Source organism: Macaca thibetana, chromosome 13 (assembly GCF_024542745.1).
Source record: "Macaca thibetana thibetana isolate TM-01 chromosome 13, ASM2454274v1, whole genome shotgun sequence".
Lineage (NCBI taxonomy): Eukaryota > Metazoa > Chordata > Mammalia > Primates > Cercopithecidae > Macaca > Macaca thibetana.
Genome location: NC_065590.1, coordinates 96639462 through 96661744, shown reverse-complemented (window position 1 = coordinate 96661744; position 22283 = coordinate 96639462). Strand labels below are relative to the sequence as shown.

Sequence of the window (22283 nt, the reverse complement as noted above, 5' to 3'; positions counted from 1 at the left end):
CCCAGAGGGCATAGAGTTGGGAAGGGGTGAGTGGAATGGAGGTTCTGTTACCAGGATGAGCACCACAGCGTCTGCCCACCTGCCATCAGCTCACTGTGCCTCGGTGTCTTCACTGTAGGGGATGGGGGGAGCTGGGCGGCTCAATGTCACGTGTGCAAAGCGCATGGCTTGGAGCCTACCTCCCAGCAGGCCTTCAGCAACAGCAGCTATTTTGTTGATTTTAGTCATTTTAATATTTTTTAAGACTCCATGTCTCTTTTAATAGAAATGGTGAGTCTGTTTGCCAAGTGCCTTCTGAGTCAATGGCACTGCTAGAGCTATTTCGTAGTAAAACTCCCCACGCACCCAGAGCCGCCAAGCCTTGATGGGGGAACAAGGTGGGGTGCAGAGATGGAGGCCAGGTGCCCTGGGCAGACCTAGCTTGCTATGAAAAGGCAAGACGGTGCCTTTGGCAACACTGCCTCACCTGGAAGAATAGCCAGTGAAGGGCTTGAATTTTATAAACATTTAACTGGGACTGGCAAAGGTTAAATCAAGAGTGCTTGTTGTGGGGAGGGTTCGCTTATGATGGGGACAGAGTCCAACGGACAGATGGGAATGACCGCTACATTAGTCAGGGTTCTCCAGGACAGAAGTGATAGGAGACATGCACGGATGGCAGGGGTGGGTGGGTGAATGGATGGGTGGGTGTGTGGATGGATGGATGGATGAATGGATGGATGGATGGATGGGTGGATGGGTTGCTGAATGGGTGGGCCGGTGGGTGGGTGGGTGGGTGGGATTGATGTTTAGGTGGATGGGTGGGTGAATGGTTGGGGGTAGATGGATGGCTGGGTGGATGGGTGGGTGAATGGATGGGTGGGCGGGTGGATGGATGGGTGGGTAAGTGGATGGGTGGGTGGGTGGGTGGATGGATGGATGGATGGATGGATGGATGGATGGATGGATGGATGAGTGGATGGATGGATGGCTGGGTGGATGGATGGGTGAATGGATGGGTGGGTGTGTGGATGGATGGGTGGATGGATGGATGGATGGATGGATGGATGGGTGGATGGATGGATGGGTGGATGGATGGATGGGTGGATGGGTTGATGGATGGGTGGGCTGGGATGGATGTTTAGGTGGATGGGTGGGTGAATGGTTGGGGGTAGATGGATGGCTGGGTGGATGGGTGGGCGGGTGGATGGATGGGTGGGTAAGTGGATGGGTAGGTGGGTGGATGGATGGATGGATGGATGGATGGATGGATGGATGGATGAGTGGATGGATGGATGGCTGGGTGGATGGATGGGTGAATGGATGGGTGGGCGGGTGGATGGATGGGTGGGTAAGTGGATGGGTGGATGGATGGATGGATGGATGGATGGATGGATGGATGGATGGACGGGTGAGTGGGTGAGTGGGTAGTGGGTGGATGGATGGATGGGTGAATGGGTAGGTGAATGGATGGTTAGATAGATGGATTTATCATAAGGAATTGGCTTATGTGATTATGGAGCCTGAGAGGTCCCAAGGAAACAAGCAGCCCTGTCCCCCATAGACAGAGGTCAGCAAGCTGGGGACCCAGGAGAGCTAATGGTGTAGTTCCAGTCTGAATCTTAAGGGAGGAGGAGGCCAATGTCCCAGTGCAAGACTGAGGCAAAGAACAAATTCTCAGCCTTTTGTCCTCTTCAGGCCTTCAGCTGAGTGGATGAGGCCCCCCACATTGGGGAGGGCAATCTGCTTTACCCCACCTGGTTCCCCCATTGGTCACCAGTTCCAATGTCAAACTCATCCAAAAGCACCCTCACAGGCACACCCAGAATAATCGGTTTGCCCAAATGTCTGGGTACCCCATGGCCCAGTCACGTTGACACATAAAATTAACCATTATAACCACCTCTGCTCAGATGTGGAGGAGGTAGATATGGGGGTCCTAGTGGACCCTACCCTACAAGGAGCTTACAGAAGCCAGTATGATTTGTCTGGGAGTCCAGTGCTCTCTGGGAAGTCAGGGAATTGAACCCCAAAGATGTCCCTGTGCCAAGAAGCCCAGCCTATCAGAGGGAAAGAACCCGGAAGTGAACCAGAACGGTCGACGACGACGCCCACCCAGCCGGAGGTCTCTTCAGTCTCTTCCTTCGTCTGGGCTCAGGCTCTTTCGGGGGGGTCGTTAGAAAGTGTCTCCACCTGTCCCTCTCTGGTAATTTGCAATACTGGCCCTGGGCCTGCTTCCTCCTCCTCCAACCCCATCCTTCTGCAAGCTTCTCTCTTGTCCTGCCTTCTCCTTGCCTCAGGGGATCCCAGACCCTTTGCCATCCTGCACGGGCACTCCAAGTTTTTAAAGTTCCTTGGGAGTTGTATATAAGTGTCCCTTATCCTATAGACAGAAGATCTAATCATGTACCTGCCTAAGCAAGACTTATGTGTGTGGACTCAACAGAAACTCTGGAAAATGGCTCTGGTGCCTCCATGGTCCCATCCATCACCTGTCCTGACACTCACTGCATGTTGTCCCATGCTCACTGAGTAAACACAGCATAATGGGAACAACTCCTGAGACAGGAAAATGTTTAGACTCGAAGGAAGGAAGCCCTGGGGTGTGGAGGAGAGGGTGGCAGTACAGGGTGTTAGTCCCAAGACAGTTCATCTGGTCAGGCCACGATTAACCCCTAGTAGGGCAAGACAGTCACCTCCCTTACTCTGAACCTTAGGCCTTAATTAATATGGCCCCGGGTATTTTCTGCTTGGGAAGACTGGCCTCCTGTGTGGGAACCAGCATTGAGCTAGCAAAACATTAGCTCCCATTCATCAAGGGTTTCCTCGGACAGACACTGTTTAAATATCTAATTTAAACCTCCCATCAACCCGGCAATGTGGTATCACTATCACATGATACAGATTTATAATGCTGGTTTAAGAGAAGTTAAGTAACTAGTCCTAAATCCTTAGCAAGAGGTGACAGAATCAGGAATTGAAAGAAGGATCAGCTCCGAAATCCGAGGTGCATCTTCCCCCAATTACAGAAAGGTCTTCCAGTAGCTGGGCTGGAGCCGGGTCCATGTTTCCTTGCCAGCCCTCTGCGGCCTCCTTCAGGGCCCCTGGTGTCTAGGGAAACGAAGGAGCTTCTCCCTGCGTCCCTGAACAAGACTTAAACGCACTGCATTTGTGGCACCCAGGCCTGACTCCCTCCCCGCCCCGTGCCAGGTCACGCCCTAATGGAGAAGGGGACGCACCTCCCCACCACTGCCTGAGGGGCGAGCGGCCAGTTTCTCAGGGCGGGGCACTGGACTCCGAATGGAACCCTCCCCTCCCTGCCGTGCTTTGGCAGGTACATGATTAGATCTTCTATCTGCCTCTTGAGATCAGGGGTGCGCCTGAGCAGGGACCCTAATGGGGGTCCAGTTAGGATCACAGCCCCCAAGAGGAGACAGAACCCACGGGACCTTCAGGCTTCTGAGAGGGAGATGGTGGGCCCAGGAAAAGGTATTTAGAAAAACAGGAGTTTGGCCTTGGGCTCATCCGTGAAGCGACGCGACCTTCCCTAGCCGCCTTGCCCTGGGCTGAACGCCGCTGAATCAAGCCCGGACGCCCGGGGAGTTGCCAGCCAGCGGGAGCCTCGGCCGTCGGGGATCAGACTCCGGCTTGAGGCGGCCTGGCGGCCCTGAAAGGAACAAGAAGAAAACGGAGCTGTGGGGCAGGGACGGGGCTCGGCTGGAGAGGCAAGTGGTCCCATTCTAGTCCCACCTGTCGCCAGCCACCCAGCCCTGCCGCTCTGACCCCGCCACAGCAGCGCAGTGGCCTGGTGCCCGCTGGTCCTGGGCTCCGGCTTCGGGTGGGCAGCGATGCATCCCGGCCCAGCGTGGGGCGGGGTAGGGCAGGGCCGGGCCTGGGGCGAAGGCCAGTTTCCTTTAATCTGGGCATGCCCTCTCCTTGGCTTGGGGCTCCCTTACTGCGGCCTGGGAAGAGGTCTCAGAGGAGACCGGGTGATGCTGGAGACACGGTGGCGATGGAGCACTGTGGGCCTGGGACCCGGAGGGCAGCTGTTTATCCGGCGAACACCTCCCCAGGGCCAGCGTGGGGCATGGCACAGCAGGGCGCTGCCAGGGCGCAGGGGCACCGGGGGCGGGTACAGCCTGGCTGGGGCAGGAGGCTAGGGAGGGTGGGAGGGAGCTGGGGGGGGGTGGCTGAGGCCAGCGCGGGCGGGGCGGCAGCCCCCGGAGGGCAGAGTGGGGCTCCCCGAAACCTCAGCTCCTCCAGCTCTTCCCAGCCGCCTGTGGGACTCCACCGTGGTGCCCTGATCTGAAAGGCAGTTCACGGGAAGGCAGACCCTGGCCCGCCCTGCCACTGTCCACGGCCTATTCCAGCGGTGGCCAGGCCCTCGGGGCTCAAAACCGGGCTCATCCACTACGTGTGTGTGCTCTGTGTGCGAGTGTCTTGTGGGGTGTGTGTGTGGCTGGGGCATATGGTCATAGTGTGCGCTGCGGATGTGTGTGGCGTATTTGGGTGTGTGGTGGAGTGTGCGGATGGTGTGACTGTGTGTGTGTGATGTGGATGTGTGTGGTGTGTTTGTGTGTGTGTTGGTGTGTGGGACATGGTGTAACTGTATGTGTGTGTGATGTGTGTGCGTGTCACGGTGTGTGGGGGACGGTGTAACTGTGTGTGATGTGTTTGTGTGTGGCGGTGTGTGGGGATGGTGTGTGTGTGCGTGTCACGGTGTGTGGGGGACGGTGTAACTGTGTGTGATGTGTTTGTGTGTGGCGGTGTGTGGGGATGGTGTGACTGTGTGTGTGATGGATGTGTGTGTGTGGTGTGTTTGCGTGTGTGGGGGTGTGCGGGGATGGTGTAACTGTGTGTGCTGTGTTTGTGTGTGGCGGTGTGTGGGGATGGTGTGACTGTGTGTGTGATGGATGTGTGTGTGTGGTGTGTTTGCGTGTGTGGGGGTGTGCGGGGATGGTGTAACTGTGTGTGTGATGTGTTTGTGTGTGGCGGTGTGTGGGGATGGTGTGACCGTGTGTGATGGATGTGTGTGGTGTGTTTGCGTGTGTGATGGTGTGTGGGGGATGGTATAACTGTGTGTGTGATGGATGTGTGATGTGTGTGTGTGTCATGGTGTGTGGGGGATGGTGTAACTGTGTATGATGTGTTTGTGTCACGGTGTGTGGGGGATGGTGTAACTGTGTGTGGTGTGTTTGTGTGTGGTGGTGTGTGGGGATGGTGTGTGTGTGTGTGTGTGTGTGTGTGTGGTGTGTGTGTTTTGTGACTATGTGTGGGGATGGTGTGATGTGTGTGTGATGTGTGTGTGTCACAGTGTGTGGGGCATGGTGTAACTGTGCTGTGGATGTGTGTGGTGGTGTGTACTGTGCTGTGTTTGTGTGGCATTGCGTGTGCTGTGGTGGACCCGGGTCCACAGGTGGGTGGCTTCTGGGGTGCCACATGAGGCTGTCCAGTGGCAGCCCTGGCAGCTCATTCCAGGAGGGTCAGGTGGGGCGCCTGGCTCCGCAGCCTGAGAGGCTGGGCCTGGGCTCTGGGCACCCTGCTCCCCTTCCTGGCCCACCTGGGCCCACAGTGGCCTCCCTTCCCGCTGAGCTTCCCTGCACCAGGCCTGTCCTAGGCCTCCATGTCCCCTCCTCCAGAGGTCGCCTTCGGTGACCTCATCAAATTACTCTGGTCGTCTCCATCCTGGAACCCTGTGAGGCTGCTCAGGAATGAGTGGGGATGAATGAATGGAGGGAGGGTCAGCAGGTGGCTCTGCCCCATCTTCATGCAGCTGGAACTGTGCAGTGTGTGCCCTGGAGACACACTGAGACCCAGGCCAAGTCCCAGCTCCACCTCGAATGAGCTGCCTGGCATTGGACAAGCGCTGTGTCTTCACCTGTAAACCATGTGGTCAGGGAACCAGGGGCAGAGGGAAGGGCTGCAGGGCCTTGGGGGAAAGGCAAGGGTTCTCAGGGGCAGGACCTGACCCCCAGGTTCCTGGGGACCTCTGGAGGTGGGGGCCCCAGGGCTAGGGTCAGGCACCCTGGCAGGGATGGCAAAGCATGGAGCCGTGTGTTCGAGTGTCTTGTGGGGTGTGTGTGTGGCTGGGGCATGTGGTCTTAGTGTGCGCTGTGGATGCATGTGGTGTGTTTGCATGTGTGGTGGTGTGTGGGGGATGGTGTAACTGTGTGTGTGTGTGATGGATGGATGTGGTATGTTTGCATGTGTGGTGGCGTGTGGCGGATGAGGAGGGCAGCACAGGTAGCCTCAGCTGGGCTCTGCCTCTGGCTCAGGGACAGGTGCCAGGCACCAGACCCACAGGAGGGGTGGCGGGGGTGGGTGAAGATCTGCCCTCCACCCACTCAGCCTATCATGGGGGGTGGTCAGGGGAGGCCGGGTGGGGTCACCAGTCGCTGTTGGGCATAGGGGAGCATTGGGAACACCTCAGAGGGGATTGGGGCCACTTTGGGGACAGGCAGGGGGACAGCCAGGACCAAGGCTGCAGGGCCCCACCAGCTGTTCACAGGGTTGGTTCTACAACATGGGGCAGGGGTGCGGGGCTGGGCTGGGAGCTTCACCTGGGGGGCGTCAGGAAGCGTTCTGAGGGTGAGGGGAGTGGTCTGGCCAGGGACTAGGCTGCCTGGTGCCCCTTCCTCAAAGCCCCCAGGACCCTGGTGTGGCTGAGTCGGGAGCTCTGGATCGAGGCCACCTCGACAAGGGCCCCCTGTGACAGGTGAGCTGTCAATGTTCGCCCAGTGGTCGAGTGATTTGACCACCTTTTCCTGGCCCGGACTGTGCTGCCACCGCGGGGTGCTGCTGCCCCCTGGTGTCCACAGCCGGGAGGGCCGTCCAGGGCTTGGGTGTGCTGGTCCCAGGTGGGCCTGCTTTGGAGAAAAGTTTTCTGTCCTGGGTGGCATTTGATGACAGAGGAGGATACTGAGGCCCAGAGGAGCCCCTGACTTGTGGTGGGCCAAACGGCACACAAAAGCTGAGGCCAGGCTCCCGGTATCCAGGACCAGAGGCCTTATTGCCAGATAGAAATGCCGGATACAATACAGAGCATCCAGTTACACTTGAATTTCAGATCAACGAGAAGGAATTTTGCAGCTGACATATCTCCCATGCAGTATGTTATATTTGTGCTGAATCTGGCAACCCTCCTTGAGAAGCCAGGGAGTGCAGCCTGCACAGCTCTGGGGTGGGTGAGAAGCTGCAAGGGCCAGGCCTCCTGACAGGCACCCCCAGGACCAGGTGTATGATCCTCCTGGCGGAGCCACCCAGGCCCAGACTGACCCTCGTCCAGCAGGGCACCAGGCCTCCTCCCGTGCAGAGCTGCCCCCGAGCTGGCCCCGCCTGGAGACCCCCCTCCTTAGCTCACAAGCTCATGGGCCTGAGCTCCACAAGTCACCTGACTGAGCTCCACCTAGGTAACCCCCGGCCAGCGCCAGAGCACGCCTGGTCACAGCCCTCTCCAGCCTGGAGTCAGCGCTGCGCATGGATAAAATTCTCCTAACTCCCAACAGCAGCAAGAATTCCGGAGGCGCTTCCACTGCGTGCCCTGCATTTGGGCCGTCACCAATCCTCCCTTGTAGCAGCCCTGCCAGGGGCAGCACCAGCTCAACCCCCACTCAGGAGGCAGCGGCCGTGGGGACCCCAGTGCCTAGTGAGGCGTGCGGCCTGGGTCTGGCTAGTGCCTAGTGAGGTGTGGGGTCCGGGTCCGGCTGCGTCTGTCCAGCTCCAGCCGAAGCCAAAGCCACAGCAGGAATGCAGGGCCAGGTGCCACCCTCTGTGGTATTCCGGAGCCATGGGTGCTCGGGTCTGCCTCTGCCACCCTGGCAGGGAGTAGGATTGGCAGAGAGCAAGGGCCGGGACCACGTCGCCCTTGGTGAGAAAAGGATGCCTCATTCTAGTCATGGTCATCGTTCAGCAAGAACCCAGGAGCAGAACCTGGCTGGCGAGGCAGGGCCCCGAGGACTCCCAGACCCTCCTCCTAACTCACGGACTCGCCTCAGACGAGTCACTTGGCCTCTCTGGGCTTCATCCCATCTGTGAAAAACAAGAGCTGGGAGAACTCAGCAAAACCTTTTCTTCACATGACATCCTACCTTGAAACCTGATGGGTGAGACTGGGTGAAGGAGAGGGCGGAGCCCCCCACTCGCCCCACTTGCCCCCCTCACCCCCAGGCACTGAGGCTTCTCGGGACTCCCTGGTAGGGACAGAACCCGATATGAAACGGGTTGAGTCTTGCCTTCAGGGGCAGTTCTCCAGCCGGACCCAGAGAGGGGCAGTTCTCCAGCCAGACCCAGCATGGGGGAGGGCCCATGTCAAAGAGGGTACAGGGTGACAGCCAGAAAACCCCTAAGCGAGGGGCTAGCCAGCCACTTCAAGTCACTTAGGAAAATCTGGTAAGGAGGGAACCTGCAAAGAGATGTGTGGTCCCAGTCGAAGAGGTCACTGTTGGGGGTGTGAGGAGCACATGACTTCACACGACAAGCCGAGGGAAGCCTGGGTAGGGGCAGGCCCCATTCACAAGAAGGTGCAAAGTGGGCGTCAGCCAGGGCTGGAGAGGGTTGCAGGGGGCACACGTGGTTTGCTCTGCCCACAGGCTTCTGGCCTGCCTTTGGTTGCTGCAGGCTGTCTGTGAGGGGCAGTGCCTGGCCCTGACCCTGTCGGGGAGGGAGGGGTTGACCACCTGCTGATGCGCCAGGAATGTTCCCATCCTTGGCTTCTGATGCGTCTGCTGCCTTCATCGGCCTCATGAGCTGGGTTGGCATGAGCCAGCCCTCCTGGACCCTGCAAAGGTGAGGACCAAGTCGTGAGCAACTCTACCATGACCCCCTGAGCCAGTCCACTGCCCAAGCCACCCTCCAGATGCTTAACAGCATGTTCCCGGGGTAGGGAAACACTGAATGAAGCTGGAATCATCTGACCTGGCTTGAATGTTGCCTCGCCATCTGCATGACTTGAGTTCATCTCTGAGTTTATGTCTTCACATGGGAAGCCTATTTAACAATCCTCGTAAAGTCACGTAATACATACCCATTTCAAAAGTGCAGTGTGGAGCCAGTCCCCACTCTCCGCCCAGGCCTCTGATTCTTCTGCCTAGAGGCAACCTCTGTTACCCGTCTCTCACAAGCTCTTCCAGAAATATTCCGTGCATATGTATGTATGTACACACACAGTTTGTTGGGGTTTGATTTTGCTTTTTACACACATAATAGCATGCAACAGTGTCCCTTGCTCTGCTATTGTCACTGAATCTAGCTTGGAGCTTGTTCCTTATCAGTACTGATGAATCTGCCTCATTCCTTAACCATGGTGTATCCCATTCCATGGACAATTTCATCAGCACCTTCTTGTATACAAGAAATTGTTTACAAATGATGCCACAATGAATAACCTTAGAAGAGTATTTCATCAGAGAAATTCTTACAACTGCTGGGTCAAAGACAATGTGGATTTTTTTTTTTTTTTTGAGACAGAGTCTCACTGTCGCCCAGGCTGGAGTGCACAGGCACAATCTCTGTTCACTGCCAGCTCCAACCTCCCGGGTTCACGCCATTCTCCTGCCTCAGCCTCCCGAGTAGCTGGGACTACAGGCACCTGCCACCACACCTGGCTAATTTTGTTTTTGTATTTTTAGTAGAGGTTTCACCTGTCAGGATGGTCTTGATCTCCTGACCTTATGATCTGCCTGCCTCGGCCTCCCAAAGTGCTGGGATTACAGGTGTGAGCCACTGAGCCCGGCCTATAATGTGGATTATTGATATTGTCAAGTTCCCTCCAAAGAGACTGTTCCTCTAATTTACTTTCCTGCCCAGTGCATGAGCACACCTGCTCACCCCACGAGCTGGGGAACTCTCATCTTTGCCAATCTGATAGGTGAGAAATAGATTTTCATAGTTTTGTCTCCTTCGGTTGACAAATGTCATGTTCAAAAAGTTTACCGTCAGCTGGGCGTGGTGGCTCATGCCTATAATCCCTGCATTTTGGGAGGTGCAGACGGGTGGATCACTTGAGACCAGGAGTTCAAGACCAGCCTGGCCAACATGGTGAAACCCTGTCTCTACTACAAATAAAAAATTAGCCCAGTGTGGTGGCATGCACCTGTAGTCCTAGCTACTCAGGGGGCCGAGGGAGAAGAATCATTTGAACCCCAGAGGCAGAGGTTGCAGTGAGCTGAGATGGTGCGACTGCACTCCAGCCTGGGTGAGAGTGAGACTCCACCTCAATAAAAAAAAAAACTGCACTGAGAGCCAGGTTTATGTCTTGCCCACTTTCTATTAGTTACTTTATTGATTTGTTAGAGTTTTTAATATGAAGAAAATTAGCCCTTTTCATGGGTATTGTAGCCCTGTGTGTCCCTTAATTTGTTTCCAGTAGGTTTATGGTCTGTTACGTTTAAAACTTTCATCTATCTGGAACGTATTTGGGAGTAGGAGCTGGGGATACTTTTGTGTCTTCCAACACTACCCCACCCCCAGAGTCTGGGGAAAGTGGTCAGGGGGTAATAAGCAGTATTTTTAAGAAATGCCCCAAGTGATTCCAAGGTACTCTGGCTGCCTTTACCTTTGCCCAATAGCTCAGTTCCCCTGAATCCCCTCTCGTGGGGGCTGGCGTGCCAGGAGGAAATTCACAAGTGGTCTTGGTGGAGCTGTATTCACTTCAAGTCACAAGTCTAGAAAGGTCCAGTATCTGTGCACGACCAGACAGCACCATCTTTAATAATAAAGTGGAGATACCCAAACTCAAGTAGGACTTAAGCCTCCTGGAGGACAGTGCCTGGTGTCGACACAGCCCCAGCTACCGTCTGGCTGTCCTCGTTCTCTGGTCTCTCCTGCCAAATGTGCCTGCCTGCTCCCATGTACAAGGGCCAAGGAAGATCACTTGATCCAGCCTGGCCACATCATTTCACAGACCCAAGTCCGGCTTTGTTGGGGCCTGGTAAGTGGCTGCGCCAAGCTGTGGTCAGGAGCGAGGCTTCAGGGGCCACTCACGTGTAGCACGTGATTACCTGGGGCTGTTTCTGTCCCCACTGGCACTATTGACAGTTGTTGGATTGCATTTCACCTAACTGGCTGAAAGAGCATTGTTTCCAAAGCCTTAGTCCACTTTGAATGGAATACCCCTCTTTTCAGTCTAAGCTCAGCACTGCCACTAAGCGACCTTGGGAATTTCTTCCTTTTTAAGATGGAAGACCTAATGTACCAAGAGTCTAGGCTTGATGTCTAGCTCAAATTTCTTGGCACACAGTACACACTCAGTGCCGACTGTCGTATTTTTAACATAGTGGGTCCCGGATCCCAGGGAACTGCCCTTGCTGGGAAAGCTCAGTTACCCAAACACACCAGCATCCTACTTCTCAGGCTCCTGGAAGGCAGGGCTGTGGACTACAGCGCTCCTTCCCGCCTTCCCCCTCCAGTCAGAACCAACCTCTGTGGCTCCTAAAAAATCTTCCATGTTTTGGCAACTCTGGCCCAGGGAGACCAGAGTTGGTGATAAGCCAAGCCCTGGGCTAACTTGGCAGCCACACGAGGTAACTACAGCCACAGGAGGGCTCCTGACTTCTCCGGACTCAGGGCTCAGGGGAAGGTGGTGCTTTTGAGAAAGGCAGGAAGTCACTCTCTTCAGCTTTCGTAAATGTGTAACAACATCAGCTTGGCCTTCCACCCTGGGAGGAGCCACAGCCTTCCCCCCTACACATTCGCTCTCTTCCTGTTCCCCTCATGAGGCTGGTGGGGACTCCAGGATGCTCCCACTGCCTGGTGGCTCTGACGTGTCCTTCCCTCCTCCTGCAGCTCCAGCGTTACCCATAAGACATCGCCACAGTGGGGGTTACGGAGCATGAGAGCCTGCCATGTTTTGGGGGAGAGCGGGGGTACACGTTGAGTAAAAGAACACACAAGGCCAGTGGATATGGTCAGACAAGACAGTGAAGATACACAACATGGTGGGGACTTGCTGTTGCTGAATTTATTAAAATAAGCTGACTGCCAAATGTTGTGCTATATACATTCCTAAGCTCTCACGGGCGTGAAGGTGGGAGGCGACATGGATGGTCTTTGCAGGCCAGGTCTATCAGACTTAAGTAGGTCCCACCACCAGGGCCTCTGCACACGGAGTTCACGGCCAACTCTGGACATGTGGGGTGGGCTGAGCAGATATGCACTGTCCACACTGGAGGACGGGACTTCCGTCTCACCTGTCCTCCTACCTGTGTGTGTGTGGACCCATTGTTCTCTGAGAATCAGAACGAGCTATACGGGACTCATGAACTGTCTGGAATGAACACGCTGTAAAAACGTCCCAATGCCTAATTATTTCAAGATACTTTATTTTAAAAACAGGTCACAACACTAAGCTTTTGGCCCATTCTGCCATTGTACAAGCTACAAACGCTTGTTCAGTAGCTGAGGGGCACTCTTGAGTAGCATGTCTGAGGAGTGAATAAAAATCCATATAAAACAAATATTCAAATAGTTTCCATAGGAACACAGATAAGTGTGACCCATATCCTAGCCTTCCATATGGCTGCATCGTGCCGACCCTACTCTTACAAAGACATTTCAAAACTAGCAGTAATTAAGTTACATGGTCCCCCCAAATCCCTTAATTCAAGCTAAACTTGCAGTTAACAGCTACCAGAGTGATATCTACACATTAATACCAGCTGAAGCACAGGCTGCTGGGTGGCGTTTCATCCCACTCTCCCAGGCACAAGACACAGGCAGGGTGCTGGCATCCTGTTCCTCTACTTCGGGTGGAAAGTCGGGGTTCTGGAATTGCTGCATGAGTTGCCTGAGAGAAGAAAAGTGGAATATTAAAAACCCTGCCTCACACTCCTAACTGGGCATGACAGTATTTACTTCCCATCAGGAAACAATTCAATGTATTTTTTTTTTTCTGAGACAAGGTCTTTCTCTGGTACCCAGGCTGGAATACAATGGTGCTGTCATAGCTCACTGCAGCCTCAACCTCCCACGCTCAAGCAATCCTCTCACCTTAGCCTCCCAAGTAGCTGGGACTACAAGGCACCCACTACCATGGCCAACTAATTTTTTAATTCTTTGTAGAGACAGGGTCTCGAACTGCTGGGCTCAAGTGATCCTCCTGCCTTGGCCTCCCAAAGTGTTGTGATTTCAGGTGTAAGCCACCATACCCGGCCAATTCAACGTATTTCTAAAGCAAGCGTTTCTTCAGTCACCTTTTTGGTAATAAGGAAACCACAAGACACAGGGCACAAACTTAAATATATTCCAGTTACACAGAAATATCCTCAGTCTTTTCTAAAACTTTTCTTAGGAAAAATATCCATTTGTATTTAATCTTAGGCAAGACAATTTCTTATTCGTCTAAACAAGCAGCACATATTCAAGAAGGTGCCTATTCTTGGCAGCACCACCCACATGCATGGCTGGCTTACCACGCAGGCCCTGACATCACATAGTAGATCGTCGGCCTCTGGAAGCCATTGAACGTAGAGGCAGCAGCAACAGTGTAAGCACCCATGTTTTCAAAGAGCATCCAATCACCCACATGCATTTCGGGCAGGTCACAGCGCTCAACAATCCGATCGAGGCCATCACATGTTGGTCCCCATATGCTGGATGAATAATACTTCTCATCTGGTTTAGGTCTCTATACAAAGAGAGAGAGAGAGGGGAAGTACTACTTAATTATACTGGTTGTGACCAGTCCTCTTAATTGTTTTCTACAGTATGCTCAGAAATTACCTTTTGCAGAAGGGGCTTTACATGTGCGTGATCATACAGTATGCAATTAAATGATCCATAGACGCCATCATTCACATAATACATAAAGGTCTGTTCACTCGACTCATCCTCATCTAGAAAGGCAGATCAACAATCTTAATGACTTTTTGCATCAGCTTTCAGTTATACATGAAGTGATTTGTCCTTTACACATACCATCAGAGCCAGTCTGTTCCTTTAATACAATTTTCTTGGCGATGATATTGACCGCAAGTGTGAAAGCTGATGCAACATAGTATCTGCCGGGCTCAGCTATGATTCTCACTCCAGAGTCTGCCGGAAAATATTTGTCCAGCGCTGGGTTGATTACGTTGGTGATCTAAGAAAGCGAAACAGGAAAGAAAGAGCAGCCTTCATTGTGGAGAATTCACACGGGGAAGTAACATCACAGGGCCTTGTGACATGACATCATGAGACCAGACCTCAGCAGACAAGTTTATCATTAAGTAACAAAAGCAAAACATCATCAACATCTCCCTGCAAACCAGGCTGCACATCCCAGGTGGCTCACTTTCATTCCCCTCCAGGCGCCCTGTCTCCTTTAGGATGTTATGGGTATGATTTTATCAAAGAACAGTACATAACAAATTACTACCTAGGAAGGCATCAAGACGTCAAAACATTCCTATTTAACAAATACATGCCAACAGGATAAATATCCTATTCTGCCTACGTCATTATTTTAACAAACCACGTGGATGTATTTTATAAATTCAAGCACCAATATAATGGCTTAACTTCCTAAGTGACTAAACATTTCAAATATTTTCAGGAGAGGAAGCACAGATCGAGCAAAGCACATTTGGGGTGATGATGTGCCACTGTTAGCATATTCTCTAGGAAGCCCACAGCAACATGTTTTTTCTTTTTTTGGAGACAGGGTCTCACTCTGTAGCCCAGGCTGAGAGCAGTGGCATGATGATGGCTCACTGCAGCCTCAACCTCCTGGGCTCAAGTGATCCTCCCACCTCAGCCTTCCAAGTAGCTGGGATTACAGGTATCCACCACCACACCTGGCTAATTTTAAATTTTTTTGTAGAGATGGGGTCTCACTGTGTTGCCCAGACTAGTCTCAAACTCCTGGGGCTCAAGTGATCCTACCACCTCGGCCTCCCCAAGTGCTGGATTACAGGTGTGAGCCATGATTTCCAATGTAACTAATGATCCAAGACTTCTGGGAAAGCTGACTCACACTTTAGAAAACCAAATGATATCAAGTGCAATGTTAGACATCACAAAGAAATCACTCAAAGTATCACACCAAGACACTTCAGCCCATTTTGGTACTAGTTTAGACACTTAAATTTTGAAATATTCCAAAAAGGAATTTATTAAAACAGCTACTGCGTATTAGTTTTGTTCTAAATTACCTCTTCAAATTTAAGCTTCACATCCTCAGATCCAGGAAAGCCACCGCCAATATCAAGGAGATACATGCTGAAACCAACCTCAGCCTAGAATCAAGAAAATCAGTCAGTCAGATCCACAGCTAATAAACAACAAAAACGTATGCAGCAGATAGGCTGAAACCCATGTAACACAGGACCAACTGCCAGAAAAAGTTAGCTCTAGAATTAAGACTAGTTATTGTCAGTTGTGCCCCGCCCTTTGCTAACGGGGTCACGTATACTCACCCCCATGTCAAAAACACAGCGGGCATCAGAGATTGCCTGCACGAAGGTCTCAGGATCGGTACAGCCGCTTCCTACATGGAAGCTGGGGGTAAAATAGAGACAAGACACTGTGTCTTAGTATTTCTTAAAACAATAGCAAACACTAGGAGAAAGGCTGTAAACCTCAAACTGTTTAATGACCTTCAGCTATCCCACCAAGATCTCACCTGACACCAACGACATCGATATTCAGCTCTTTTGCCCGTTCCAAAAGGAGCCTGCTATTTCTGAGCGTGGCACCGAATTTAACACTGAGACGACAGACCGCTTTGGAATCATCAGTGGCAATCCGCAAAACCAACCTACAAGCAAGGAAAGTGCAGAAAATGTCTCATGATAGATGTTCACTTACAGCCACGATTAAAATAAAAACAATCCTGTTCTAAACACTGTCGCTGATATATTCTGTAGAGTCCCAGGCTTCATGACTCAAGGAGAGTTTCAACTTTCTACTAAAGTACAGAAATATAATCATCAGAAAATTAAGTTTGTTTGATAAAAATCCACGTATCTTATGCCCCTGATCTTGCCCTCAGATGGGGGAATAACTCACTTTGCTTTTGGATGTGCTCTGGTAACTTTCATCAACTCAACTTCACTATCAAAAGTCATCATCTGGACTCCATTATTAGCAGCATACTTAATTTGAGATACTTGTTTACAAGGATTTGCATAGATAATCCTCTCTGGAGGCACCCCCAGATTCTGCACCAACTGTATTTCAGTCTGAAAAACAAGAGTGGTGTCGTGCTGTCCATATGTGGCTTAACAGGTGAAATAAACAGAAAAGCATAGGAAGTTGTGATGTGCCCCGCCCCACCCCCACCCACCTGCCTTTAGTGAGCATTTATTGCCCAAAAAACACAACTTGTATCTGCCCTGTGGGGAATACCAGGACCGTTTTATACAACTGCTTTTGAGTCCTGCTGCTATTACTTACCTTGCTAGCACAGTCAAATCCTGTCCCGACAGCAGCAAGGGTCTTCACGATGGCTTTGCTATCATTACATTTGACTGCATAAAAGGGGGTGACACGAGGGAGAGCTTTTAACCACCTCAGATGTTTCTTTAGAATGTCTCCCAGGTCTGCCACATAGAAGGCATCCTTATCATCCTGAAACAAGAGTGGTCACAGGTGACTCACTAGCAGTCTCACCACACACCACACCAACAGCCATCGACCTTCTTTCCCATCAGTCACAATGAATCCTGCTCTTTTGAGTCTAGCCACTGATATGAATATCACCATTATCACTATTAATTTACCACCAGTGAATTAATTTCTACATTCCGTAACAAGACACAGAAGCCTCACTGCTCTTCCTCAGACCTTGCCAAAGTTTTCCACTTGCCTGGCATTCTCAGCTGCACTGCCAGCATGGGTCTCATATACTTACAGAAAAAGAAACTTCATTAATTTTTTGGTCCAGAATGTCCTTGGCAGTAAAACCTTCATCGAGGAAGTGGCAGTCAAATTCTTCATTACCAAAGTTGTTCATGATTTCTTGATGTTCCTCTGAAATGCAACAAAATGCAAATAGAGTGGAGAAATTCACTCAGAAGCCTTAGCAATACAATTCTTAAGATTAACCTGCAACCCAAATGTAAACTGAACACTTACATGGAAAACTAAGAGATGGAATTCAAAGAAATATTTCCAGCTTCTCACAAAGGCAACTCTCCAGGAATTCCAAATCCCTCTGCGTGTGCCCTTGGAGCAGCAGTGACAATCTGTGAAATAAAACAGGGAATTTGCTGTCTACCTTAGGAACACATCAAGTTGAAGATGGGGCACTGGCCGAGCACACGCAGAGCTAATCATACCCCGGATATAAATCACTCACTAGCCTGGTGATCCCAATTATTACTAGGTATAAGGCACATGATTTCATAAACCTTGGCAGTATAAGGACACCACAAATTCAATACCAGGTTTTGCCAAGGCAGCACACTAAGCATTTCAAATATTTGTACCAAAAAAAAGTAGAACGCAAGTTTCAGAAGCTTATCTGCACTTAGCTCACTGATATGGAAAAAGTTTTATAATGGTCTGCTTTATTTCAGAGCAGTTTCACAGTTCTTTAGAAACTTAAAATAGCATTATAGACTTTTTTTTTTTTTTTTTTGAGACGGAGTCTCACGCTGTCACCCAGGCTGGAATACAGTGGTGCAATCTTCGCTCACTGCAACCTTTGCCTCCCAGGTTGAAGCGATTCTCCTGCCTCAGCCTCCTGAGTAGCCAGGATTACAGGTGCCTGCCACCACATCCCACAAATTTTTCTGTTTTTTAGTAGAGACAGGGTTTCACCACGTTGTCCAGGCTGGTCTTGAACTCCTAACCTCAGGTGATCCACCCACCTGGGTCTTCCAAAGTGATGAGATTACATTATAGCCTTTATATACAGCCATACAAACATCTTGCTATTTCCTACTTCCACTAAGTCTTAGAATGATTTTTACTGACCAACAGGCATCATGGAAATGTCTGGAGCATTTGAGATTTTACAAGTTAATTTTCAGGTATTAGCTGGGTATATACTTCTTAAAAACTGTAATCCTCAAGTCAATTTATCACATTGTATTACAGTTGCTGTTACCTAATTAGAATTCAGGTTTTTTTAAATTTTTAAATTAAAAAAATTTTTTTTTGAGATGGAGTTTTGCTCTTGTTGCCCAAGCTGGAGTTCAATGGTGTGATCCCGGCTCACCTCAACCTCCGCCTCCCAGGTTCAAGCGATTCTCCTGCCTCAGTCTCCCGAGTAGGTAGGATTACCGGCATGCGCCACCACACCCGGGGCTCGGCTAATTTTGTATTTTTAGTAGAAACGGGGTTTCTCCATGTTAGTCAGGCTGGTCTTGAACTCCCGACCTCAGGTAATCTGCCTGCCTCAGCCTCCCAAAGTGTTGAGATGACAGGCGTGAGCCACCGCGCCCGGCTAGAACTCAGTATTCTGAAACCAGCGTTGCCTACCAAGTTTAGCAATTCCGGAATGCCAACTGTTCTTACAGGCACTCTCATATTTGCTTAGCTATGAGAATAATTTGGGGCTAACTTCACCAATAAGAAAAATAAGCAAGAACATCACGCTAGTAACAATAAAAGCCACTGTATTTTGATTTCATCAAATGTGACACACTGGTGAACCAGTTTTCTTAAAATTATTTATTTTAACCTTTAAAAATTTCTGCAGGTAGAGCTTTCTTCTTTTCCACTGTGCAACCCACTTCAGTGCCAGCAGCCTACAGGCACAGAGGCCAGGCAATGGTTCGGGGACAGTTTGCTCTGGCATGGGGTACTATGACAGGCCCAGGGGGACGGGCCTGTCATAAATCCAAACCCATGCGTGGAATTGGCTTTAAAGCTCTATCTATTGTGACTACTCGGCAGTGTCAACCTCGGAAGTTGCCTAAATCACCCCTCGGAGAAGGCAAGAGAGTAACAACGCTAGCAAAACCATTTTTGTTATAGAAATGGTTATATATTGTTTATATAAAGAATATTTACAATTTAATAATAAATAGGCTTACGCAGACACGGACGGGGTCATTTAAGGCCTTGTTACATATTTTTAAGGCAATGTTCAGGCCTAAACTTGGAAAGTTTCGATTTCTTTTTAATATGCCAACACTTTTTTGCTTTTTCTGTATCTTTTAAAGCGTTACTTAAGTAACTTACCTGAATATATTTTACTGAAGAGCACCTTTTGGTCTTTCTGTAACAGCTATTTAAAATGGCGAATCAATTAGCACAAGACGGTAATGTTAGAAGAGAGAGCGGCTAATTCAAACAAACTTTCAAAAAATGTTCACAAATCAATTAAAGTCTGCCCAATTTTATGTTTAAACAAAGTCAGCCAACACATTCTTTGTCCTCCCCAGACATTCCTGAGAGGTTCTGCCTTCTACACTTTCACCAATTATTTCGGGTTCGCAAACAGCACAATCAGCCTTTTCTGAAAACCTTAGGGCTGGCTCCCCTGTGTACGTCCGTTCATCTGAGCCAAGCTTTTCCGAGATCACCGAGTCATTCAGAGTCCTTAAATAAACACCTCTAAGTCATGGCTGGCCGAGCAGCTAATATCACAGCTATAAAGACTATCTTAGCTCTACCCACACTCGCGGGTTTCCAAATTGGTGTCATCTGCTCTGTAGACACAGCGAAAATAAAAACTGGAAGGAAACTGAAGGCGCCAAGGCCGGGGCCCCGCTCGTCTGTAACGAGGCGAGTCCGGGCTCTGCGCCCCTGCACCTGCTGCGCGCCCGCCAGGGCCTCCTCAACGGCTCCCCGGCCCGCGCGCGGCCGCCGACGGGTTGGGAAAGGAGGACGGCGCGGAGACGCAGAATCCCTGGGAGGGTCTCCGCCAGGCCGCTCCAGCCCCGAGCTGTGAAGACGGGGGCAGGACGCGGCGCCCGGGTCACCCCTATCCAGCCGCGGGAGATCCCCGGGCCGGGAGGAAGCGGCGCCCCAAGGTCGTGGCCCGCTCGGCGACCACGTGTCTCCGCAGGCCGGCGAGGCGCGCCGCACACGTGCCCGGGGCCCGCCGCCCGCCCCGGCTCCCGCCTCCCGCCTCGCTCCCTCCCTTCCTCCGCAGCCGGGCGGTCCCTCACCTCAGAGCGCCCGGGCGCCGCGGGCCAGCCCCATGGGGAAATGCAGACGCCGGAGCCTGAGCCGCAGCCGCAGGAGCGCTCGGCCGCCCCCGCCGCGCCCGTCAGCGCCTGGCTCCCGCCCGCCGGAGACGCCGGCCCGAGGTGGCGCCGGAGCTGCTGGCACAGGGGCGGCGGGCGGCGGCGGCGGCGGCTACAGGAGGCACTGACAAAGCCCCACGGCGCGCAGCTCCCTACTTATAGCGCCGGCGGGTCGCCATGGAGACGCACCAGCTCAAACCAGCCACGATCGGTTCCGGCCGGGACGCCGCCGAGGGAGGGGCGGGGGCTCGGCGGTGGCCAACCCAGGCCCGCGAGGAGCTGGTGGGGCGCTGGCGGGCCGACGTCAGCGGAGCCGAGCACCGCCCGCCCCACGCGTGGCCCCCGCCCCCGGCCTCGCGCCCCGCCCTCCCCACCCTGCGGCGGCCTCGCCCCGCCCCGCCCTGCGGCGGTCCGCCCGCCTGGAACTGGTCCGCGCACGCGCACGACGCCGCAGGCCCCGGCCCGCGGCCGCTGAATGGCGGAGACTGTCCCTGCACAGCTGTGCTTCCACCTGGCCTTCAGTGCCTCGTGCCCGAGAGCGGAAAAGGGAAATCGCGAGCGGAGCACCGGTGTGCTGGCCACGTGGGCCCCGCCGGGCCGACTCGACCGTGCTGCCGCCCGCCGCTCCAGTGCAAGGGACCTGGAAGAGATCCCGGTGCCGCTCCGCTCCCACCAGCGAGGGAGCAGAGGCGCGGGAGGGAAGGGGCGTCCCGGGGGTCGCCAGCACGCTGGGGGCAGGGCTGGCAGCCTCCCCCACGCCCCCACGCTGGAAGCCTCGTCTTTGTAACATCCGGTGTCCTGTAACTAGATGGGTCCTGTCCTGCGGAGGTGGTTTCCCCTTGTGAAGCCAGAGATTCACCCAGGAGCGTGAGGGGAGCCGGGTCCTGAACCCCCAAGCCGCCCACTACCCTCTACTTTACCGGATGGAATTCATCAGTAACTAGGTATCTTTAAGGGCGGCTCCCTGGCGCGCTCTGACAGTTACGGAAGTCCCAAAATGCTTTGACCGAAAACGTCTAACAGTGAATACATAAGGCAAAAAGCCGCGTGGGAAATTCGAGTCCCTAGGAGCGCCCGGGGGATGCCTCTGGAGGTGGACTGCCACTCACCCCAGGCCACGCTGGAATGCCCCCACCAGGCAGGCACTGGACTTGAATTGGGGACACTTTTTTTTTTCTTTTTCATTTTTTCATTTTTTACCATTTTGGACAATCCAGACAGGTTATGTCTCTCCCTAGGGTGGGGATTTCGACTGACCGGAGTGTGGCCGATGAAGAGTTAAAGAGAGGAGAGGGTAGATCTAGATCTAGTCCTGGGTGGGTAGGGGTGGGGTTGCAGGAGCTCAGAGCACTGGCCCAGCCCTGCCCCCAACTTGCTGTGTTCTCTTGGACAAGTTACCTCCCTTCTCTGGGCCTCAGATAACCCAAGAATCCTTACATAGATATCTTTATAGCCACAAAGCCCTGTGAGGTTTTTGAAAAACTTCCTTGGTATCCAAAGCCAGGTCTGAGGTACAGTCAGTGAATACCTGTTTAATGAATGCATGCATAAATGAATGAATGGATGATCCAGCTCTTCCTGGAGCAGGCGCGACTTCCACAGAAACAAAAAGAGGGCAAACGCGAGCCGTAAGCAGAAGTGAGTCTTCTTCCTATGTGAAGGGATGTGGGGGTGGTCCGCCCTATCTGTCCTTGAGCACCCGCCCGGACTAGAGGGGTGGGGGTGGCTCCACCCTTAACAAGCTTAATTCTTGATGAGATTAACCATCAGAACCCATGAGAGAACGTTATAGCTCCAGCGCTGAATGGGACATCTTTGATTCTGTGGTGATGCGGACTTTGTGCTTCTCTGTGAGGAAACACTTTGTTCCAACGACGCAATTTTCCTCACACTCCGGAAGTGTCCTGCACTGCCAGAATTGCCCAGCTTCCTGGCACACCTACCAACCAGTCATTCCCAACACTGCCCAGTATGCAGCCTCCCGGCAGAGGGCCTGGATGTCTTGGCAGGTAGGGTTCCCCTAGCAGCCTGGGGTGGCCAGATAGAAACATTAACTGGAACTGGAGCACCGGTGTGCTGGCCACGTGGGCCCTGCCGGGCCGACTCCGGTCCCTGCTGCCGCCCACCGCTCCAGTGCAAGGGACCTGGAAGTGATCCCGGTGCCGCTCCAGTTCCAGATCCAGGGAGCCA

The 22283-nt window shown here is 52.5% G+C and overlaps 1 protein-coding gene and 1 non-coding gene across 4 annotated transcripts; both read right to left on the bottom strand.

Moving 5' to 3' along the window:
* Positions 1-12279: 12279 nt before the first annotated feature.
* On the bottom strand, positions 12280-20418 carry ODC1 (ornithine decarboxylase 1). Of its 3 annotated transcripts, none has more exons than XM_050753925.1 (12): positions 20016-20418; positions 17029-17138; positions 16805-16923; positions 16348-16521; positions 15961-16133; positions 15575-15709; positions 15369-15450; positions 15105-15188; positions 13891-14053; positions 13696-13808; positions 13386-13600; positions 12280-12760 (listed from the first exon to the last, which is right to left on the bottom strand). In XM_050753925.1, the coding sequence occupies exons 3-12, from the start codon at positions 16904-16906 to the stop codon at positions 12616-12618; spliced, it is 1386 nt and encodes a 461-aa protein (XP_050609882.1). In that variant the 5' UTR covers positions 16907-16923; positions 17029-17138; positions 20016-20418; the 3' UTR covers positions 12280-12615. The 3 variants fall into 3 exon arrangements, with proteins under 3 accessions (XP_050609882.1, XP_050609884.1, XP_050609883.1); XM_050753927.1 differs by lacking the exon at positions 20016-20418 and adding an exon at positions 19522-19694; XM_050753926.1 differs by lacking the exon at positions 20016-20418 and adding an exon at positions 19084-19494.
* LOC126934546 (small nucleolar RNA SNORA42/SNORA80 family) lies at positions 18618-18751 on the bottom strand. The gene has a single exon (XR_007719011.1). It is a non-coding gene; the product is annotated as a small nucleolar RNA SNORA42/SNORA80 family (small nucleolar RNA).
* Positions 20419-22283: the final 1865 nt, after the last annotated feature.